The sequence below is a fragment of the Anomalospiza imberbis genome, chromosome 18 (assembly GCF_031753505.1).
Source record: "Anomalospiza imberbis isolate Cuckoo-Finch-1a 21T00152 chromosome 18, ASM3175350v1, whole genome shotgun sequence".
NCBI classification, from domain to species: domain Eukaryota; kingdom Metazoa; phylum Chordata; class Aves; order Passeriformes; family Viduidae; genus Anomalospiza; species Anomalospiza imberbis.
In genome coordinates, this window is record NC_089698.1 from 2,301,268 (window position 1) to 2,325,170 (window position 23,903).

The following is a 23,903-nucleotide window of genomic DNA, read 5'->3' on the forward strand; positions in this document are numbered from 1 at the left end:
GGTGCCCGTGCACGGCCGACCCTGAACCATTCCCGAACTATTCCCGATGCATTCCCAACCCATTCCTGAATAATTCCCAAACTATTCCCAATCCATTCCAGACCCATTCCCGATCTATTCCTGACCCATTCCTGGATAATTCCTGATCTATTCCCAATCCATTCCTGAATAATTCCCAATCTATTCTTGATCCATTCCAGACCCATTCCCGATCCATTCCAGACCCATTCCTGAACTATTCCCGATCCATTCCTCAATAATTCCCAAACTATTCCCGACCCATTCCTGAACTATTCCCAATCCATTCCAGACCCATTCCCGATCTATTCCTGACCCATTCCTGAATAATTCCTGATCTATTCCTGATCCATTCCCAATCCATTCCAGACCCATTCCCGATCTATTCCTGACCCATTCCTGGATAATTCCTGATCTATTCCCGATCCATTCCCAATCCATTCCAGACCCATTCCCGATCTATTCCTGACCCATTCCTGAATAATTCCTGATCTATTCCTGATCCATTCCCAATCCATTCCAGACCCATTCCCGATCTATTCCTGACCCATTCCTGGATAATTCCTGATCTATTCCCGATCCATTCCCAATCCATTCCAGACCCATTCCCGATCTATTCCTGACCCATTCCTGAATAATTCCTGATCTATTCCCGATCCATTCCAGACCCATTCCCGATCTATTCCTGACCCATTCCTGAATAATTCCCGATCTATTCCCGATCTATTCCCGATCCATTCCAGACCCATTCCCGATCTATTTCTGACCCATTCCTGAATAATTCCCGATCTATTCCCGATCCATTCCAGACCCATTCCCGATCTATTCCTGACCCATTCCTGAATAATTCCCGAACTATTCCCGATCCATTCCCGACCCTTTCCCGCCTTTGCCCGCACCCAGCGTGGGGCAGGCGCTGTGCGCGGGCGGCGGGGGCCCTCTGCTGGCCGCGGGCGGAACTGCGCGCGGGGCCGGCCCTGCAGCGCTCGGGGACGCGCTCGGGGGTGGAGCGGGGACGCGCTTGGAGCGGGGACGCGCTCGGGGATGGAGCGGGGACGCGCTCGGGGGTGGAGCGGGGACGCGCTCGGGGATGGAGCGGGGACGCGCTCGGGGGTGGAGCGGGGACGCGCTCGGGGATGGAGCGGGGACGCGCTCGGGGGTGGAGCGGGGACGCGCTCGGGGGTGGAGCGGGGACGCGCTCGGGGGTGGAGCGGGGACGCGCTCGGGGATGTTGGTGACCTGAGCCGGCTCTAAAGAGGGACAATAAACCAGCTGTCAGAGCTGGGAACCTCCAGCATGGACAAAGGAGGGGGTCACGGTCTCCGTGCCTGCAGGTTCAGGGCAGTGCAGCCCTTCTCCTCAGGGTGCAGGGGAAGGAACCCCAGCAGCTCCCTGGTGCAGCCCAGGTAAGGCTGAGGCGGGGGCTGGAAGGGGACAGCAGCACAAGAGGGGCAGACTGGAGGTGCCCAAGGCACAGGGGCAGAACTTTTCACCAGCACGAAACACGTTTGGGGCAGTGCCTGCAGAAAGGACGTAAGAGCAGGGGCCAGACTCTAGCATACGTTTGTTCCCTGTGTTTCTGAAATAATCCCTTGGAGATCAACGGGGTTTCACATTTTTCCCCATCTGTTCTTAATCTGTTTGCCTGACAGATGCCAAACCACCATGCCCTGCATGGAAAAACACAAAACAAAAAACAAAGCTTTCTATCTTCTCTGGTTTTATTCACGAACATTCCCCGGAGCCCGGCACTGTTCGTGGCCCAGGGAGGAACCAGCCCCAGGGACAGATCTGCTGGCAGCAGGGGCTCACGGGCGGCCCAGAGAGTCTGTTCAGGGCACAGACTGTCTCTGATGGAGCAGCTCTGTGTTTATGCAAACCCGATGACTCCAGTTGGTGACTATCTGCTGCTGGCATCCCTCTGCTGCCAAGAAGCCTCTACCAACATCCCTGTGCTGCTGGTCCAGGCGCTGCAGATTTGTACAGCCTGAGGCAGTCCCAGCCAGGCAGGAGGTGGGCAGAGAGAAGGGAACTGCCTTGCTAAAGGTCACAGAGCAGAAGGAAAAGCAGCACCCTGAACCCTGCAGAGGCTCCAGACAATTTGTCAAGCAGCCACTCATGCCAGTGTTATCTCAGAGTCCATCCCAGCCAAATCTGTTGAGGATGTGAGCAACAGCATTTTAATGGTACCCATAAATAGTTTATTTAAGGCTGAGACTTGATGACTACAGCACTGTCATTATCAGTGCCTGGAATGAACCATCTCTGATAATAAATAATCCAGGATAACTCCCAGCATCAAAATTTTTTCTGTCCTAAGTTGCTCCCATCTCCATCCTATCAATCAGAAAGTCTGAGTGTTTGCAACAGCTCATACAGAAAATTGACTTTAGATTTCTTCTTTCCAAATACTGAAACCGGCTCTTTCCAGGGCACTGCCATGTAATTTACAGCTCTATCACCACCTCCTTAATAGCTGCCGAGTTCTTTGGAGTCCTTTGAAAGTGAACATAATAAAAAGATACGAGCTGAGACTGACCATGGGTTTCAAGTCTGCAGGTTTCTACGTGCCTTTTTTTGGGTGGGTTTTTTTTTTTTCAGCAAGCTGATGGAAACCAATTCTGTATCTTTAATGCAAGATGAAAAGATCTTAGAATTCCCCTGACTAGTGCGAACGGAGAATTGGTACAGCTGTACAGCAGCCAAACGCCAGCACATCTCTACATCTCAACTTCACCATTAGTCTCAGCTAAAGAGATGGAAGGGAGAGACTTCCTCTTTGTGTATCATTTGCTTAATCAATCTGAAACACAGCCCTGCAGTCTGAAAACAGGTCTGAAGCAGTGACAGTTAAACAGCTCTGCAATTTGTCTGTTGCCCCAAGAACAGAATATTTAGATAAGGTTTGGCTGAGCAAAAAAAAGGAGGCTGGGAAAAGATTTAGCAGCTCTAAGAGGAGAGGGAAAATGGCACTGTCTTGGGCTGTTAGCATCACAGCAAGCCCTGCTCTGTTCAGGCACTGCTTCTCACCAGCCCAAGACTATGTTAATTTAATAAATGAAAACATCCTGTGCCTCCCCAGTTTGGCAAAGGTAGGATTTGGGATGAAGGAGATCTCCTTTGCTTACCCTGCATGTTTTGCCAGTATCCCCCAACTCCCTGAAACGTCAAGAGAAAGATCAACTGAGTGAAATGTAATCTCAAAGAGAAACACGATATTTCTTTTTTAAATGTCCTCACAGCAGCAATCATAATAAAAATACAAACCTGAGGTTTGTAAAAATCTAGCAATAAAACCACAGACATCTTTACAGCTCCCAGATACCCAGAGCTCCCCGGCAGCAAGAAAGAAAAAACCCTCCCAGACACAAGGAGCAAAACTCTAACTGGGGACCAGGACTAATTGTTTTATAGCCAAAAAAAAAAAAAAAAAAAGCCACACATGACACCAATTCGCAGGTCATTACCAGCCACCATCAGGGAAGATAAAATAAACTCCCTTCGTTTTCCCTCGCCTAGAGACCACGGAGCAGCGGAGTTGTGGGGAGGTGGAATGCTGGTTTGGGTTTATAAGGCGAGCTCAGATCTTTGTGCTGTTTCCTGGTCATTAAAGGCCTTTTTAAAAGACAGATTATAGGCATCTGTACTTCCTGAGCTGACACTGAGCATATTCTGTTCCACGGGAATGGACATAATCTCTCTTAAAATGTGAGGCAGGCCCTCAGGCAATGTAGCTCAGCTTCCCAGTGTGCTCTGGCAGGTTATTTAATATTTCTCTGCCTTGAATCTCAGCAAAAGGAATCCTATAGGAATATAGGATATAGGAATATCCTATATATAGGAATATATATAGGAATCCTATATTTAGGTATTTTCCACCTAATACTCCTTAGTATTCCACCTTAAAACTCCTATGATTTCTCCCAGTCTTTGCCCAACCAGACTGAAAGCTCTCTTCCCGTGGGCACTGCTTATTTTGAGGAAGTGATGGGGGGCTGTGCAAGGTGATCAGACTCTGGGAAATTATTCCGAGGGGGGAAAAAATTCCGTGTAGGCCAGGTTTAAAAAATCCCGAGCAAACAGCCTCAGCCTAGTACTGTACAACTGTACTGTGCAGCTGTCAAGTCACATTGCAGTAGGTTTCTTGATGCTGATAATTTAATGATTCTTTGGCCCAAGGGTACATCTCCCACTGCGAATCTGCTTCTCCAGAGCGGCTTTATCACTGCCCTGAAAGGCAGCAATCCTGGCTGGTGTGTAAATGTGTGTGACGAGCGCTAATGCACGGTAATGGCTACAGCACATCCAGGGGGCTGACAGCACCGACAGGGTCGGGATGTGTGTTTTGTTCCCTGCGAACACAGAGGTCACTGTTTATTCCTGATGGTCCTTGATAGAATACAGTAGGCAGAGGCTGAGCATACACATCTAAACCTGTCCGTGATTGCTCGCAGACTGCAGGCTGTATTTCTTCTTTCTTTTTTTTTTTTTTTTTTTTCTTTTATTTTTTTATTTTAACTCTTAAAATGTGGATTTCAAAGGTTTTCTTTCAGCCGAGGAAAAAAAAAAGTTTGTTCGGGTCCTCTTATTTCTAAGTTAGTTGCAACTCGTCCTTTTTCCTTTGTGGACTAATTGTGTAAGTTTAGCTGTCTAGTTGAAGAGCTTTTTGAAAGCTGTTCTGGGCCTTAATTACACCCTTTCTGATTGGAATGGGAACACTTACTCCCCAGGTTTCTGAGAAAGGCCCATGATATAATTGAAAGGTGGGAACTGCTTTTGCCCTTGTTTGTACAGTCACAGAATCCTGGCTAATGGCCATCTCATGAATTAATGCTGAAAAAATAATGGATTTACTAAGAGTCTGGTTGGTAAAGTGGAGATAAGGGAGCTGGGTAAGGGGCTGACGCCTTCTCCCAGCCAGCAATTGTAGCAATGTTTTACGATCAGGGAGCAGGTCAATTCACTTGCACATTTAATGGATGAGATAAGGGCAGCTTGCACTAAATTAGCTTTCTGGGCAATATATGATCCAAGGGATGCAAAACCCTTCTGGCTGCCTGCTGCTGAGGGAACCAAAGCAAGGCAGCGCCAGAGCAAAGCTATTTGCAGATGCTGCTGTCTCCTACTAAAAACCACTGCTGGTGCTGCGGCTGTAAAGCCGTGACCCCAGGGCAGTGCAGGCCAGCGGGGCACAGCTGGGGCACAGCTGGGGCACAGCTGGGGCACAGCTGGCCACGCTCTGCTCAGCACCATTGCCCTGCTGGGAAGTGAGGCTGCAGCTGAGCTGCAGGAAGGATGTGTGTGTTGTGCCTCCCTCCGTGCCCAGCTCTCAGCAGCTCCCACCTTCTGCTCCTCCAGCCCCGGACGTCAGGCTGGATTAGGCATCCCCTGCATCCTGACCTGCTTTCTCCTCCGCAGTAGATGTCTGGGCATCAGGTTCAGCATTTGCCATCAGATGTTCCTTGTTCTGCAGCAGGAGGTTCCCTCTGGTACCAGGAGCCCCCCAGCCCAAGTGTTGTGCAAACAAAGGAGAAACAATAAGAAAAACCAGTCTCTGCCTTAAGGAGCTGACAGCATCGCCCTTATTCCTCCCAGCTTCTGTAAATAAATCCTTGGTAATGCCCCTGTTTTTTGGAGGACGATAAAAGGACCTGTCGTCACTCCCTGCACAGACTTTTCCTGCCATCCACTGAGCTTTCCACTCCCTCTCCCACGCAGGGAGAAGTTTGTTAAAAATTAATTCTCATCTGATGACTGCTAATTATCTTAGAGGCTGTTGGTAAAGTGCAGCAAAGGGACCAAAGACAGCGCTCAGGAAGAGCCCTGCGGGAGGAATGCTGGCTTGGATGGTGCCACTGAGCAGGGTCAGGCAGAGGGGATTTTAACTGATGCTCCTCCAGTAGGATGTCTGGCAGCACAGGTACAAAATAAGATTCACTGTTAGAGGTCTCTCTCTACACACACATATATTTGGTTCTGATTTTTTAAATCTTCCCCTTTGAGATGGGGAGGGATCACATCACCCACCAGATTTCAGTATTTTGGTTGAGTTTCATCCTGGAACTGTTGTTCCCCACCAAGCTCTGGGAAAGGCTCTGCACGATCCCTTCCCCTTGCCCTCCCTCTGCCCTGGGCAGGGAACTCATCCTACAGCCTGTGAGCTCCTGCTCTCCCAGGGGACAGACAGAGGGACAGCCACTCCAGCGAGCTGCTCCCCTTCCCGACGGGGTGAATGGGAAGCTAATCCTGGATTCTCATCTCAGCCACGCTGATCTAATTAATAGTAACTCCTATGGCTTTAGAGGGTGGAGGGTGCCTGGATTTAGATCTGCATTACCGGAATCAAAACCAGGCCAGCTGTGCTTGTTGATGTTAGAGATGCACAACAACATCCGTGTGCAGACACAGGAGAGGTGATTAAACCTTCCTGCTTCCAGCTCTGCTGCTCTCCCTTCTCCCTGTAACCTCTGCTTTTTAAAAAACAAAGCAAGCAAAAGAAAAATTAGGAGAGAGGCACCTGGAAAGCAGAGAGCCAGCAAAAGAAGTTTTACAGATCACTGCAGATCAGGTCAGAGCTTTTGTGATCACTGATTTTGGGGGACCACAAACATTGTGAGATTTTACTGCAAAATGCTCATATCTGAGAGCCTGGTGTTTGCACTTTGATGGGTTGGGGATTTGAATTTCTGGCTGTCTCCAAATTCAGGGGTTGCAATGGGGGTCAGAACTTCCTCCAGCTATAGTAACTGTATTATACTGCACTCCCCTCTTCAGGACTGTTAAAGAATTTTGCAGATATTAATGACACGTCGTTACCATGCTCACGTTCCATTTTGAAGATGAAGAAACTGGGGCAGCTCAGTGCTACTCACCTGGCAAGGGGCAGAGCAGCCTTTCAAGGGGTGGCAAATTGGGGTGACAAATTGCAGGCTGAAACTTCTGAGAACTGAAAATTTCAGAGAAACCAGGGGCACATGGAAAAAAAACGCTCAGGGACTATTTCAGTTTTATTTCTGAATGAATGTATTTTTATCTCTTGGTTTCTAACAGGTTTTCCTTACATAGAGTACAGGTACACATTTCTGTTCTATAAATGTCACATCTTAAGGCCTGTTAATAAAACAACCTTCTTTGGAACAACGCAGATGGGGATTTTCCTTCATTTGTGTTCAGTTATTAGGGATCCATATTGAATTTAACATCCTTGTGTCTGTCCTGCCAGGATGAGTCAGATGGCAAATGCATTTCTCTTTTGGCACAGGTTCTAACTGAATCATTTTCCCAGACTAGGTTGTCACCTAACGGGATCCTAAATTAAGAGCCCATGTTTTATATAAAAAGTTGGATGGATGAAATGGAAGAGCCTTCCTGCACTGCTGCTGGCAGAGCTAAATCTCCTCCTGCACCAGGCTCTTCACTTCTAAACACCCATTTAAAACTGGTTGTCCTTGCTTTTAGCTTTAGCTAAAGGGCTAATGAATTTTCTTTAAAATATTTCCCTCTAGGCTATGTGGTGCTTCCTTTTCCCTGGCTTTAGGAGCTGCAAAGTACATGAAGATCCATCCTCTGTGTCCTCACACACAACAGAATCACCTTGAAGGTAGGTAGAGCCAGAGTCAGCAGCTTGATGCTGAATTTGATTTTGGTGAAGGTGTGAAATACTTCCCTGTGCTGTGTATAGTGCATCTTTTGACTAAGAAAATTATCTCTCACTTCTAGAAACTTTATTGGCCTTTTCTATTGGTTGCTTCCAAAAGCCAAGTTTCTGTCTCTTAATTTTGATGCCTCTTATAATGAAGTATTTTATTTCCACCACATATATAGAAAAGACACTGCATCCATAAATGCTTGTGTGCATTTGCCAGAGACAGAATCACAGGCCAGTGACTGTGCCGTGTGCCAAATCTTCAACATTGATTTGCAGAGAAAATGCAGAGAATGTCCAACCATGTAGGGCTGCACACCCAGAGCCTACCCTACTGGTGGGCAGCTGAAGGTCACATTTATTCCTATATTAATGCAGAAATGACAGTGCAGAGCAGGACAGGCTGCAGGAATTCCAGCCCCACAGCTCTCCTGGGGCTCTGCTGCAGCTGAGTTTGTTTCAGGGGGCTTGGGGGAAACTCACACACACGTGTGCCAATAGCACAAACAACCCCCAAACTCCAGGTAGGCTGTTTCCCACACATCCACACACGTGTTGCCATGATCCTTTGGCGCACACGCCACAACTTCTGCTCACAGATGTGTTTCCACCCCCTCATCCTTCACACCAACACACACGTGCACACACACACTGCTCCCAACACACGGATACACCTGGTGCACCTCCGTCCTCACTTCAGCTGGGAGGGAGCTCAGTTATTCACAGTGCTGCGTTCTGGATTTGGAATGAGAATGGTGTTGATAACACACTCTTCTGGTATTTGTTAAACTCTGTTTACCCGAAGTCAAGAACTCTTTATTTTTTATTTTTTTTTCTTTTTTGTGTATGATGTTTTGCCAGTGAGGAGGTTTGCAAAAGAAACTGGGAGGGAGCAAAGCTGGCACAGGACCTGAACTAGCCAAAGGGATATTCCACAGCGTAGAACATAATGCCCAGGGGCAAGCTGGGGGAGTCACACCGGGGGCTGATGTGGGTTTGGGGAGGGGCAGTCTGACATCGATCAGCTGGAGATGAGCAATTGCACTGTGCAACGTTTGTTTTGGGTGCTTTTCCTTTCCCTTTTTATTATCACTACTATCGCTATTATTCTGTTTCACTTTATTTTCAGGTACTGTACTGTTCTTAACGCGCAAGTTTTACTTTTGAGTTTTACTTTTGATTCTCCCCGCCATTCCACCGCGGGGAGTGGGGGGGGGGGGGGGGGGGGGGAAGCTGCGTGGGGCTTAATTTCCAGCTGGGCTTAATTTCCAGCTGGGCTTAAACCCGGACAGCCTCTCCCGGGAATGCACATCCCCTCCTTCCCCACATTCCCACACACCCGGTGCCCTTCTCATTCTCATTCTCGTTCTCCTTCTCTCCTCCCCCTGCTCCTCTTCCTCCCTCTCCTCCTCCTCCTCCTCCCTCTCCCAGGTGCGCGCTCCCGGGCGCGCGCTCGCCCCGCCCCGTCCCCGCGTTGCCACAGCGACGGGCCCGGTGCCGCAGCCGCACCTGCGCCTGCGCCGCCGCCCCCGGTGCCGGTGCCGGTGCCGCCGCCGGTCAGTGCCGGCCCCGCGGGGCACCCGCGGTCCTTCGGGCGGGGCGAGCGGCGGACGCGGCTGCGGCCGAGCAGGTGAGGGACCGGGCCGGGCCGGGCCGGGCCGGGCCGGGCGGGGCGGCGGCTGAGGCTGAGGCGCGGGGGCTGCGGCGCGCCGTGCCCTCCGCCCCGGCTGAGGGGGCGTCGGCGGCATCGCGACCCCGGGGCCGGGTGGGGAACGGGGTGGTGGCATCGCTGCTGGGGCCTTTTCCCGCCTCACACGAATGCACCGCCCGCCGAGGGACCCTCCCGTGGGGGCGCCCCGCGGCCCCGGGCCTGCGGCGGGTGCAGGAGCCGCGCCTCGGCTGGGCGGAGATACCCTGGCAGGGGGCCCGATCAGCCCCCCGAGGGCCCGTGACAGCCCCCCCGGGGCCGGCCACAGCCCCCGGGGCCGGGGCGGCCGCTGCGGAGCAGCGCAGAGCGCGGCGGGTGCGCGCAGGGCGGCTCCGGGCGGTGCGCTGGACCGGAGCGCTTCCTGCGCGCTCCTGGGAGCGTCCAGCGCCCTGCTCGGGGCTCTGGAGCACAGCGGGTGAAGGGGCTGCCCTACATCTCGCTGTACGCCCCTTGTCGTTCCGTTCGTGCCGGTTCGGGGGCAAGGACGTGTCGGTATTTCTGTCTGGGCTGTGGCCCAGAGCAGGAGAGCGGCCGCCCATCGCCTCCCGCTGCACCGCCCGCAGCCACCGGCGCAGGTTTTGCCCCGCATCCTCCCGCATCCTTCGCGGGCGCCTTTTGCGTCGCACCTTTGCTCTTTGCGAAGTGACAACAGCGTCGTTTTCACGAGCAACACAGGGCCTGCGAAGGGCTGGACGGGTGGATTGTGTGTATTTTGGAGTGGGTAGGGAATAATCTTCGTTTGAGAGGAGGAGGTTTTTCCTTTGGAGGAGAACGCCTGTCGTCTGTGGATCTGGCAGCAGAGAAGTGCAGGGCGTCTTCAGACATGGAGATGGTTCCAGATGCAGTTTTCCTACGCAGGACATGGGGTGGGACAGCAGGGAGGCAGGAGGGGCCCTCCCCGCCCTGGACGGCAGCAGAGTGCACCTGAGCCCACCTCATTAAATTGAGTAAAGCTGAGACACTGAAGGTAAACGTGAACACAGAAGCTGAGGCAGCCCTGGGGATGGAATTGTCTGTTTTGATCTGCATTGCAGGTGCATAGGAAGCATCCAGGGTACTTGTTGGCTTTACTTAGATGCTAAGCTGTATTGAGCTTTTGCAATATCAATTAGACTCCTTAATTAAAAAATAAAAGACAAATGGATGTGACTGTAAATACAGTGCCTTTTCCCAAATAATTTGCTCATTAGTGAATGCAATTCTGTAGTGCATTATTATGACTGAGCCTCTGGGAGACTGACATTTATGCTTTTAAACTGCACATTGCTTTTTGGTTTGACAATTTAAAGCAAGTGCTTTATACACAGATAATGGCTGACTTGTAATATTGTTGATTTTTCAAGCTCTTGGTTGTACTGAGGCTCCAGCAGTCATTTTTAGTAAAACAACAAAGATAGGAAGGTCATAATAGAGGAAAGTATCAGCTGCTTAAGTGGAAACAAAGAATTTTGGCTAAAGTGATGCTAAGCACTTGTTTTCATCCTCTTGTACTTCTGTTTAATATATCTGTAAAGTTTCCTTCCTCATCCTCTTAGAAAAGACAAAAGTCTCATGACCAATCCAGATACTCTAAGTAGTTTCCAGTCCAGTAGTTCTTGCAAACTGTAGAGCAGCAATAATTTCATTTCTTGCCTTTGTTTCCTTTACATCAGATTTCAGATACAGCTGCATACTTTCAGGGCTTTAAAATTATTTTTTTAAAATGTGTTTTGTTACAAAAATCCCACTGTTCCTTAACGTGCCCTACTTCAAGAGGATGTAGGTGTTAAGGGCAATATATTTATTCATCCAGGTCTACCACATTAGTCAGTCCTTTTACTGCAGGAGGCAGAACACAAACTCCCCAGTGCTGTTACGCCAGAATGTGGATCATAATGTCAAGCAAAACAAAATATTTATTCAACATTGCAAACAGCATAATAGAGGGAGGACAGTTGTAATTTTTAGGCATCTCATTTCTGTTCTGTGGCTTAAAAAATAGGGGTTTAAAGTAGCAAAACTATGAAGGATTATTTTTGTATTGGGTAAAAAGGTTACTATTAATAATTTTACTCAAGTTCATGTTTAACTTCATTTTGTATAGTAAAGTTTAAAAAAGGTAGCAAGTTGTAGTTTGTTTTATAGAGAGAACAGACATCTTCATCTTTCTGAAGATTTATAATGCTGAAGAATTTTTTTGCTGACGTGTTATACTTTCTATGCATATTTATGTATATGTGTCTGTTAGTAACTAAAAGTGATGGCTTTCGTTGAGTAGCACTTTACTGAAAATCCAGCAGTCAAATAAGTTGAGGAGGGGCAAAGTTGAGTGTGTGAAACTGCTTTTTCTTATTGCTGGTTTGGAAAGCAGAGGCAGCAAAGGAACATTTACGGATGTTGGTGTTGAGGAAGGACAGGTGCCCGGCACACGGGCTCACGAGTGGCTGTGACAGTCCCACAGCGCAGACACAGCTCCGCTGCTCTGACAGACTCTGCTGCGATGAGCCAATTGTGGAACCAGGGCCAGCACCCCCAGAAGGCTCCAGCAGAGCCCGAGCCTCCCCGGGAGCAGCGCTCCAGAGCCTGGCTGGGGTTGAGGTGGGAGCGTGCCCTTTGTTCAGGCACAACCCTTATCAGCAGGGCTCTGCTGAGACAAACCCTCGGCTCCCTTGCTGTGCACGAATCCAATATTCATCTGAACAGCACATGAAGATGGCAAATAGTTCATTGAGTGGAGCTGAGTTGGAATGTTAACCCCTGGTTAGCACCTGCTGTCCCTCACCTCTGTTCCATCACCTTCGCCTGTCTGGCTGTAGTATCATCAATGAATGTGGGCCTCATTTGTCTCTGTGCTCATTTTTAAGTGATGTAAAAAGTATCTTCCTCTAAACCAGGATGTCCAGCAGTGTGATAATGGGTGTTAGTCTATCTCCACGTGAGCAGTGAATAATTCTGTTTAATAATGTTTTGCCAGTATCTAACAGCTCATTTCTCCTGGTGATGTTAAAGACTGTGGTACTATAAATAGGAACAATAAATTTATTTACTACTAGACGTTAGAGGCATGACAAAATGTTGCTGAAACTGATGTTTTCAGAGTGTATTGGAAGTTCTGCAAGCTGTTTGGGTGGTTTTAAATAATCATTGAAAAAAGGCTTTTCTTTGGATTGTGATTTCGTTCCTGCTATTGGAGAGCATGTTTGTTCTCGTTTAACTCCAAGGAAACCTTTGGTTTGCATTTAAAATATTAAAATACATTGCTGCATGTTGGTTTTAATTATTTGATTGAGAGAGATAGGATTTTAAATCAGTGTTATTTAAAAACAGTGCTGGACTGACTGAAGACTATTAAATGTCATGGCTTCTCTGTGAACAGAATGGTAGCTGTCTCCAGAAAGGCTGAAAATATGCCAGGGAACAGTAGCTCCCTGTAATCCGAGCCCGTGCCCGGAGGGAGGGCACAAAAGGCAGGGCAGATCGCCTTTCTGTGGAGCAGAGGTGTCGAGCTCGGGAAGAGTCCATCTGTGAGGAGAAGCCGTGGGAATGATGTCAGAACCAGCACTTTGTAATAGAAGTGTGTCTGCTTTCCTTTCCAGCCTCAGGAGAGCTTGGTTTAAGCTGTGTAGCTTTATTGTCTCAGTTTGAGATACCTGGGTTATGTAAGGGAGGGTATAAAGCACCTCTGTTTGGGATCCTTTGTCTTGGCATCCTATTTAACACCAAAAAAATCTTGCTTAAGAAAGGACTTGGACATAGGTCATCACCCCTACCAGATTTCCTTCATCAGCAGCTCTCAAAACCTTTAGCAAAGTGGGGACCAATTTTTGTGTGTTTGATCGTAGTTGCTGTTCTAAAATAATAAAAATCGATGCCTTATGAAACAGCATCACAGAATGCATTAGAGAGAAGCATCTCCTCAGCCTGTTACACTTGCCTGGAAATAGTTGTGCAGTTCTGTAGAGTTGCTTTAGAATAGCTGCTCTCTGTAAATGCTGTCTCTCAGGACAGATTTAACTTGCTGTAAGGCTTCAGTGCCTTCTGCCATGTTTCAAAAATATTCCTGGTAACCTCTGAAAATTGTGATTTCTGCAGTTCATGCAGTAGGAGCTCAAGCTCAGGCGAGTGCCTGGAGCTGGCGCTGCTGCAGGAAGCAGTTCTGCCTGTACCACCCCCCTGACCTGCTTACACATTCTGTTTTTTATTTTTATTTTTTTCACCTTCCCCAGGCATCTACAGTGCTGCACAGTGAACCCGCCACCTGAAAACAGCCAGTAGGAAAATGGGTTTGTTTTCAGCTGCACCAGTTCCCTGACCTGGTTCACTGAACGACCAGGAAGGTGATTCTGGAGCATTTCAGGAATGCAGCACTAAATTCTTGCTCGGTCTGTGTGAGTGGGATGGGTGAGACAAAGTCATGGCTGAGCTGGGTGGTGAACTGGTCGCATGTGTCTGTGGTGATGGGTTTTTGTTGAGTTTGGGATCAGGAAAAGGCCCAGCCAAGTTGGTTATGTGAAACCAGCGTAGTCATTATTTTGGTTTGTGTTTCAGCAGGCTGCAGAAAGGGCCAATTTTTATATTGCACAAATACATTTTCTTCAATTTCTGGTGCAAGTCACACATTCTTGATCATAGAGGGCAATAAATTAAGAGAGGGCATGCAGTGTTCATAAGTGAATATGTGATCTGTGAAAAAAGCCCGTGACAGTTCCATAGGATAGTGTTATTTCTAACATGAATTTGGAGTTATACTTAACAGATCCTTGTACCAAAACCACCCACAGCTTACCTTACTAACTTAAGTCCTGATTCAGCTTTAACTGAAACTGGAGAACTTTCTTAATGACTTTGGAAAAAAATAGAATGAGTCTCAGGTTTATGTGTAACATTGGTATTGTGTTAGTCTGGGAGAATTGAATATTAATTTTCTTGTCATTCTTCAGACAAAAGAAGTTGGTTTACTAGAAAGACTAACGTGTCTTTGCAATATTGTGACTGCCTGGTTGTGATTGGGGTGCAGTTTGCATTCTGTGGCTTTGCTGGAGGTTATATTAAAATAAAAAATTGTTTTATCCTCAGAATGAAAGGCTGAATAAAATAGAAAAGCCATTCTTTAGGAGTGTGTGCTAGAGAGCCTGTTCCTCTACATGAGATGTAATCTTGCTTGTGAGGGCTTTTGTTGTCACTTCATCATTGTTAGAGGGGTTCTTTTGAAGTAGTCAGTGTCATTTAGGTAATGCTTTCTTTGTCTCCCTGAAGTGAATTAGGCTCAAATTAGGTAATTTTCCAAGTTTCCTGCCAGAGTAAGCTATTTGTTCCTGACAGCTGGTCAGCCATAGCTTTGCACACCCTGGTATTGCTCATAATAACTGGGTCTGTATGAAAAGCCACTGCAGGAGCATTTGGTTTGGTTCTCTAATAGTCTCTGTCACAGTAGTGACTTTAAGAGCTGATTCCTTTTAGTCTCTTCCCTAGTGACAGCTCTGGGGTTGGGTGGTCTCAAGGACAGAGAAAACACGATGTGAACTATTCCTGTCAGCGCTCCTGATTCCAGGTAGACAGGCACTTATGCAGTCAGTGAGTTCTGTGTAAAAGTACCAGCTGGTTCCTTTGGAGCATCCCGAATTAAATCATTGCTGCCAGGGTGGTGTCCACTCAATTATTCTACCAGCTGCTGTAGGAGTAACAAGAAATCATCTTGTTACTAAAATGTTGAAATGTGTGCTTGCAGAACATTCACAGGTTAACTGTAAAGAGTTTACACAGCCTCTGATCAGAAAATGATGGGAAAGTCAGGCAGAGAAACCACTGAGTAAAATAGCATCAAAAGCAGTAAAAATGGAAAAGGAGCTGAGAAAGCGAAATCATGTCCTTCCTCTGGGAGGACAGTGGCACGATTCCTTCTTCCCCTCCGTTGTCTCCGGGAAAGAACTACTAATTTTGCTTGGTTCAAAACACACAAACGAAAAGATGAGAACAAGTTAGTGGGTCACTAATGATGTGTAAGCAGCAAGCATTGTTATATTGTAATGCAGAAGGCTGAGGATCAGCCTGCAATGTAACAATGCTTGCACATCATTACCCCTTATCAGTAAGGAGCACCTCTCGCAGAGGTGTTGCTGCAGGAGGTGCTCCTGACTGATAAGGGAGCGCTGGAGAAGGCCAGGGATGGCCCGAGGTGGATGCTTAGGCTGAGTGCATTGTCTGAAAAGCTTGACTTCAGCAGCACTGGACTAGTTGAACTGGCTTAGTGTGATGCACGGATGAATGAGGGGTGAGCAGAAATGTGGAACTGGAACAGTTCGTCACTGAGCTGTGTTATGCTGGATCTGCTTCAGGAGAAGTGTAGTGGTGCGATAGAATCCGTTTGTGGGGGACTTAAAACAAATGTCCAGGCAGGAGAGCAAAGCCCTTGAGCTGGCTGTGGAGGCTGCAGGGTCTCCTTTGATATGTCCTTTGAAAGGAGCTGAGCAAACACTTTGGAGATGGCATTATGTCTCGGAGATGGAGAGCTGATCTAAGCAAAGAACAACAAAGTGGCTGATGGCAATTTCAGCATAAGAGCAGCGTCTAGTTAAGTTTGGTCAGTTCAGTGACAATCTTTAAAATGGGGTCTGGCTAAAACTTTAGAGGTTCTTACAAGAGGTATCCACTGTCCTTACTTAGTTCTTGAAATTGTATTTTGTATAGCAAACAAATGACATTTTGGCAGCTTTTGTTACATTTTGATGGAGCACTGGCCAGTGAGCAGTCAAGGGGAAAATGTCTGCCCATACATATTTCAAGGCTGTGAGTTGGCAGAGAGCTAAAGCAGCTTCTCAGGTGATGGTCACCCCATCCACATAAAAGGAGGTTATTGTGTTCAGCTGAGTGGGTACCAAACAGGAATGAAAATGTTAAATCACTGTTGTTTAGGCTTCCTTCCATCCTTTGGACTTGTGTCTAAGGTCAGAGATTAGCATCTCCCTCCTCCTATCTTGCAGCAGGGCGTAGAGATGCTCTGATTTTGTGCAAAGGCTTCTGATACGCAGCCAGATGCTCATTGCCTTGGAACATTTTGAACTCTCTCCAAATGCTTAAGATCCAAAAAGGCCTGGAGCCTGCACGTCCTCTGCAAGGCAAGATGTGGCTGTTAAAATGCTAGTGACTGTTTATGGTGAGTATGTGATAAAGTTGCATTTTAAAAGCTCCTTTTAAATATTTTTTCCTTTTCCATGTAAGATTTTGTGTGTGTATTCCCTTTTGAAGAGAATATGCACTTGTAAGGAGACAGAACAGTTCCTTTTTAAGGTGAGCTTACAGGAACGATAAGTTACCTTCTCTGCTTTACGTGAAGATGATGGCTTAGGTAGATGCAGTCGTGATTAAAGTGTTGTACTTAACGTTCCCAAGGGAATTCTGTTTGACTCATTCCATTTGTTCCTCCTTGGCTATATTCAAGAGAAATTGTGAATCCATCATTTGGACGAGCTGAGGCTCAATATCTGAACTATATATAGAAACATTTGGTGTTGTGGTGGTCCTGAGAGATGAGAAATTGTGGCTGTTTGAAGGGTGGAATGCTTTGCACAATCCACACAATGTTGCTGAATTTGGGACACTTGGTGTTCAGGACCAGTCCTGCTGCCAAAGAAGGGATGTGTCACCCTCACCATCACCCCTGCACACAGCAGTGTCCCTTTGTGTTCTGTCATCCTTCCCAAATGCTGTGCACGTTCCCAGGGGACTTTGCCAGGCTCTGCATTGCACAGTTCTGTCTGTGTAAGAACATAGCAAACTTTTTTGTTGTTTGGTGACAAAGGGGAAGGGGGAGAAACCATAGTGACATAACTTTGTGCTGTGTATGCAGTCACAGCGTTCTTCCCAGCACTGGTGTCATTTATCTGCCAGCATCCAGCCAGAGCCTGATAGATTTGGGAGCTTGTCCCACCAATTTCCATGGTGGGAGGTGGAGATTGCTCTTCTGGGCTGTAAAGGGCACCACTGACTTCTGCATTCGCTGTTTCTCTTGTGGTTTTTGACCTTCTTGTTCCAGAGAGCCTGAGATGAAATCAGCTCAGTGCAATCCCAGGACTATGGGACATAGCAAATCTATGTCTCCTTATAGTGACGGTCTGTGCAAGACACTTTCCTTTTCCCTGGTTTGACAGTAGATGGTTTTGGCTGTTTCCCAGAGCACAGGGGGCAGACCTCACAGGCTGGCTGTGCTGTGTAAAAAGGCTTGAGTGGGTGGGTGAGTGGGTTTGGAACTGGATATGCTGCCCACACATCCATGGAGGCTGTGGCTTCACCTCGCTGGCCTTCACTTTCCCTCAAAGGGAAAGAGAGGGGACAGCAGACCCAGGCTGCTGTGAGGGGGAGAAACACAGAAAGGCTGCAGAGGGTTGTGGGAAACTCCTTAGTGCAGAGGGGCTGCAGCTAAAACTCATTGTGGGTTGGTTTGATTGATCTCACTGATTAACTCCTGCTGCTGCAGGGATGATGATGCTCTGGTGCTGGTAGTTCTTATTTTCTTCCTAAGCCTATAACCCTCGCTTGCCTCTGATTATATTTGTTTTCTTCAGAGCAGGTAATCCTGGTGTGATCTTTCAGATGCAGAAAATCAAAGTGAAAAAGCAATTGAGGAGATTAATAACAAGAGCCTTGTTCTGGTTTTTTTTTTTGGGGTTTTTTTTTTTAATATTTAGGAAACTAGTTTTTAATTAACATGTTTATTTGCAAGGACTGAGCTATGAACAGTTACTGTCTGTTGCTGGTGATGAAATATTTTGCTATTCAGGCAAGTATTTTCCTGCTCAGGTTATGGTTACAGGTGTAAAGCCACCATTAATACCCATTGTAAGAACAGAAGCTCTGGGCTATTGTGTGGAGGCTTTTCTTTCACCTACTTCTTTGACAGCTTAGGGTTTCTTTTGGAAAATACATTCCTCGATTAAGAATCCCTTCTGAGCCTCAGTGTCCTGCACAGTCAGAGCTCCAGCTGTGGCTTTATCCTGCTGTCATGCTCGGTCGATCAGAGCAGGATGAGCACTGAAGGAATGGGATGATTCAGTAAAGCTCCTGTCTGTCTGATGTCAGCTTTGCAAGCCAGAGGATGTCACTTTGAAAATGTATCACAGCTTAAATATCCTCACTCCTCAGAATTAATGGTGCCCCACAGGAATTGCTGTGACCGTGTAGTGCCCCTTCCAACAGGCCTCCAGCTCTGTGACTGTGAGGGACCACTCGTGTGGCAATGATGGGGTGTTGCAAGACTTGTTTAACCACCCTAGAAATCTCTTTTTAGAATATGTTTGGTCCATAATTTTTGCTTGTTTGCTAACGATGGTAATTGTAACATGACCCATTTACTCAACTAAGCACAGTTGGCACCACTACCCACATTCCTGGGCACTGAACTTAATCCTTGATCTCTGTTACAAGGTAACCAGGTTGTTTGGCTCCTGCACAGAAGTGGATTTCTTAACATCTTTCACACCTTCATTTTATTTTTTTAACTATCAAATGCTTGTTTCTGTAGGGATAAGTCAGTAGAAGATGAAGTCAGTTCAGGTCACTGATGAAATCAGGAGGGTGCTCTGTGTGTGATTTCTACACCACATTCCCAGGTGCTTTAGTGTATCACCAAGATGCAGGAGTTCCAAGTCTGGTGTTCTTTTGGGGAATAAAAGTCTAAAATTAAACGCAGGGCTGTGATATGTTTAGGAATAACAAAAGTGTGTCACTTGCTCTGAGCTTATGCTCTACCAATTTTAAACTGGTAGAAAAAAATTCTTGCCTTAAGACTTCATACCAAAGAGTCCCAATGGAGAGCTCTTGCCATGGCAAGGCAAACCCATTGGGGTCCACCTTGGACACCATGTGTGGACGCACAGTTCCAGGCGTGGTTGCAATGCCGCTGCAGGTGGTTCTGACTCTTCACCTACCCTTGTAACCTGTAATGGTTTCTACTCGTACATCAGAATTTAGCCTTTCCTACTGGCAGCACAGGGGTCTTCAAGGATGTCTGTCAGCATCGTTCTGTTAACTGTGCCTATCTTTGGGTGTGAGCACTGCTGTAGCCAAGGCTGTGCTGTAAGGGAAACCCAGTGGTGTAACAGGTTTCCATGTACTCGTAACCTGAGCAAGAAAAATCTGTTTGTTTTCTCTTTGAGTGAAGCATTTTCCTTGTCTTGCTCTGTGTCATTGGGCCTGGTGTTGAGGAAACCCAAGAGCAGCCAGAGCTTCTTGTGCTGGTCCCAGTGCCCACATTTCAGTTTGGACACCCATGGCAGCCACACCCATGGCAGTGCCACCAGCCTGGCTTTGCTCAGACCCCTGCTTTGCCTTTTTCCTTAGAGCTGCTGCATTTTAGTGCTTTCTTCCTTGTTCTTGCCAAGGATTTTGCAAATCCCTCTGCCCCTGGGGGTAAGTGGAAACCCTCAGCAAGATGGGCACAGTAGCCCATTCCTCAGAACTCTGCTTTTAACTTGTAACAGGATTAATGACTTAGACTGCCTGAAGTTAATCCTTTAAATGTGTTAACTCCAAACAAATGAGTTCCCTGCTCCAGCCTACAGTATAATTAGGTTTCTGATGAACTTGGAGCACTGGTAATCGAAATAGTCCTAAAGCAGAAAAACCTTTTGTGGCATTTGATGATCACACATCAGTCAATGCATTAACAGCAGAATTCAGCCATTGCTGTTGATCCTGGCTGCAGAAAGAGGATCCCCATATGTGCAAGGTAACTCACCGTCGCAATTCCATGTCTGTTCCCTGGCAGGGTCAGGATGGCCACCTCAACCCTGGAGAACCAGCTGCAGAGTGCCCAGAAGAACCTGCTGTTCCTGCAGCGGGAGCACGCCAACACCCTGAAGGGGCTGCACGCGGAGCTGCGCCGCCTGCAGCAGCGCTGCACAGGTACCCATACCTTGGAGGACTGCTTCCCACTTCAGCTCTGAGACTCAGCAGCAAAGCCCACCAGCAGGGTGGATTTAGGGTCTGCAGTTTGTATCTCGTGGCAAACTGGCTGATCAAAGCCAAGTTTTTTTCATTTGTTCTTTAAAAAAGCAGATAGTTCAATTGTTGTACCTGTTTGCTAATTTGCAGTGAATCTCCTGTTCTTGCTTTGGGCAGTGGAAATAATTAATTCTGTATTTATTTGAAAGCTGTCATTGTAAATCTGCTCACCAGGTAATGTATGAGCTCCATGATGATGTTCTAACAAAAATAAAAACTTTTTTTTTTCTCAGATTTAACCTATGAGCTGACTGTAAAGAGTTCAGACCCGTCAGGTAAGGAATACATGGCTTTTTTTTTTCTAATGTTCATGTTCAATTTACTAATTTTTTTTTTCAATGTTTGTATTTTCTTCTCTACTCTCCAAACTTATTTATTTATGAAGTAAATGTCAAAAGTTCTTTCCCAAGGTCACACAGGAAATCTCTGAAAGAGCCAGGAACAGCACCTGGAACTGCTGACTCCACTAGACAGTCAGTTCCCTGCTTGCTATATGGGAACACAGGACACAAATTTTAGGGGCAGAAGAGTGAGACTATTTTTATAACTTAGCTGAGCTGGTGCTGTAATAACCACAAAGCTTTTATTGATATATATCTCTGTGTGTGTGTGTGTGTGTGTGTTAGTGCACACTAGATCCTAGTTATTTTATATGTATTGTGTTAACAACAGGTAAGGAGCAGGAATAAGATAATTCCCTGAGGTTAACCCCCTGGATCAGGGAGGAAGTTAGCCTTTTGGATTCCTCTCAGGGATGGCAAGAGGAACCCTAGTGTACTGTTTTACATAATGGCTGTTGTTAATTTAAAACACTTCTGCTTCTCCTGTTCTTCTAGAAAGTGGTGGTTCAAGAAGCGATGAACTCAAAAGTAAGTGCAAAGATCTTGAAGCTCAGCTGAAAATCAAAGAAGCTGAAAACAGTGAATTGTTGAAAGAACTTGAACAAAAGAACGCAATGATAATGGTGCTGGAAAACACTATTAAAGAAAGGGAAAAGAAGTATTTGGAAGAGTTAAAAATGAAAAGCCATAAGCTCAATATGTTGTCCAGTGAACTGGAGCAGAGAGCGAGCACGATTGCCTATCTGACCTCTCAGCTGCATGCGGCCAAGAAGAAGCTGATGAATGCCAGCGGGACTTCGGAGGGGACCCCCTCTGGCAGCCCCGTGCTGTCCAGCTACAAACCCTCCCCTCCCAAGGACAAACTGCCGGAGACGCCGCGGCGCAGGATGAAGAAGAGTCTGTCCACGCCGCTGAACCCCGAGTTCGAAGAGGCCTACAGAATAGGGTCGGAGAGCCGGAAGCTGGTGCTGCGAGAGCCCGTGGATGCCATGCCCGATCCCACGCCCTTTCTGCTGGCCAGGGAAACGGCAGAGGTGCATCTGATCAAGGAGAGGCCGTTGGTCATTCCACCGATCCCTTCGGATCGCGCGCCCGGCGAATCGCACAGCCCCGCCCGCGAGAAGCCGCACAAGGCGCACATCGGGGTGGCTCATCGCATCCACCACGCCGCGCCCGCCCAGCCGCAGGAGGTGGAGACCCTGGCAGTGGATCAGGTCCATGGAAACAAAGTGGTCAGAAAGCACTCGGGGACAGACAGAACTGTCTGAGAACACCACGGAAGCGCTGTTCTGTGCTGGTTATGCACTGTGAGCCTGTAGGGTAAATAGCACCTGCGGTGAAGTTTCTTTTGATGCCCCATGCATGCCAAACTCCTCCCGGGTACATCATTAATACATTTTGCTCTAAGGAAACCTCCTAGGACTGTGTTCATATGGCAAGGTATATAACCACTCCATGCTGTGGCCAAATCAGGGGGGACCTGACCGCTTGCTTCCAAGTGCTGCTCCTTTTAGTGTAACTGCACGCGTGGACAAAGGCACGGGCTGCGTTAGTGAGCGCTCTTAGAGAGGACACCCCTCCCTCACACTGCAGCCACACGTGTGGGCTGGTAATGTTTGACCTGGCAGGGGTTCTCTTGTCTGCACTGTGTGTGTGAGCACTCCAGAGCCATCACTGAGCTCTGCCACAGCCACTCTCGCAGCAGCACTGAAAGTTGGGCACGTGTACGTTCACTTTAATGACCTAAGGACGTCCCCAGAGCCCCAGCAAGCACTACTTGATTAATCCTAAATACTTTGGTTTGTGGCTTTAAGTAAAATATGGGTGGGGGAAGCACCAGTTTATGAGGGTTAACAACCCTCACAGGAAGAGTATGAACACTGGGTTGTTTGTGGGGATTGTTTTGGGTTTTTTAAATCAAATAGCTTCACATTTTACGCTAGTCAGTACACTGCACTTGTAGCACCTTTCATACTGGCTCCGAGCTCCTTTTCAGGGAGGAAATGTAACTGGCTATCCAATATGGAAATGGTTCTTTATGCTCTAACCTGCACTTTTTTTGTAAAGGGATTATTTTTGTTTCCTAAAAACCTTAGTCTTGTTCTGGGCATCATCAGACAGTGCTGGCTGCTGCCAGCCTAGAAACCTGAGCTGCCCTTCTAAAATGTGAGTATTTAGTTGTAAGTGATGTAACTGATCCATTCAGGAGAACCTGGCATCCTTGATTTCTGTCCTTGTGGATTGGGATGGACTTGCCTTGCACTTGACCAGATTCCCTTACTCCTTTCTAGTAAGTAGCAGGTAGACTCAACAGCTGTTAGACTACTTGATTATTTTTTTGTTTTTTTCTAGGAAAGAAAGGCATACTAGGAGCTGGGAGGGTACGTAGTTTTGGGATAGGAGCACTAGTTTGTCCATTTTTCTTACATTCTGTTCACCTCTGCTTCACTCTTGTCTGCAGCCTCTAAGTAGGACCAGCAAGAAACACTGGCTCCCAAATGCTGCTAAGCTTATGATGTGCCTTTAAAAATTTGGAACGTGTATTCTCTGTGACAGCTGATGAAGGATCCCTGCCTGCCCCGTCCCCTCCCCTCGCCAGCTGTAGTTTGCCCCTTGTAAGCTTTTTCTGCAGCTGTGTTGGTGTGTGTCTCCCTCCAGAGCCTTGGACCACTGTCAGCGTCCCCGGCCCAGGCCCTGGCAGCTGGCAGAGCTGTTCTCCCGCCTGTGGTCCCGCTCGATTCCCGCAGCATGACCCTTCCAGCAGGGCTGATCCCGGGCGAGGCTCTGCCCTCTGTCACTCGCTGTCCCAAAGGCCCAGACCCGCCTCAGCCTCGCGCCTTGCTGGCTCTGTGGTAGGAATTTGTTTCACAAGTGGTGGGGAGGGATCAGAAAGGGGTTGGTTAAAGCAAGGTTGTTACTCTGAGGTTTACTGTTTTTACGTGTATTGCGTTAACCAGCAGCTGGTTTGGTTACTTTGGTTGTTGGCACCATATTTTTATGGTCATGTGTTGTATGAGTGACCTACCCTGCCACTTGTTGGAGGCTGGTGGGAGGCACCGCTTCCAGGCAGTGCAGAAGTGATGCTTTGGGCAATTAAAGACATTTCTTACAACCATCCAGGCAAACCTTAGTCTTTGTGTGTGTGAGACCAATTTAATCTCTCTTTGCAGCCACAGACTGCCTTGGAGCCGTTCCAAAAGGAAACACAAACTAC

At 47.5% G+C, this 23,903-nt stretch overlaps 1 protein-coding gene and 1 long non-coding RNA gene across 2 annotated transcripts; one reads left to right on the forward strand and one right to left on the reverse strand.

Annotated features, from left to right (window-relative positions):
* Positions 1-1,815: 1,815 nt before the first annotated feature.
* Positions 1,816-3,444, reverse strand: LOC137484990 (uncharacterized). The gene is made up of 3 exons (XR_011005133.1): positions 3,286-3,444; positions 3,147-3,177; positions 1,816-2,514 (listed from the first exon to the last, which is right to left on the reverse strand). It is a non-coding gene; the product is annotated as an uncharacterized lncRNA (long non-coding RNA).
* Positions 3,445-9,127: 5,683 nt separating this feature from the next.
* CCDC92 (coiled-coil domain containing 92) lies at positions 9,128-23,804 on the forward strand. Its single transcript, XM_068208376.1, has 4 exons — positions 9,128-9,293; positions 20,113-20,249; positions 20,582-20,623; positions 21,185-23,804. Exons 2-4 carry the CDS (start codon positions 20,120-20,122, stop codon positions 21,955-21,957), a joined length of 945 nt encoding a protein of 314 aa, XP_068064477.1. The 5' UTR covers positions 9,128-9,293; positions 20,113-20,119; the 3' UTR covers positions 21,958-23,804.
* Positions 23,805-23,903: the final 99 nt, after the last annotated feature.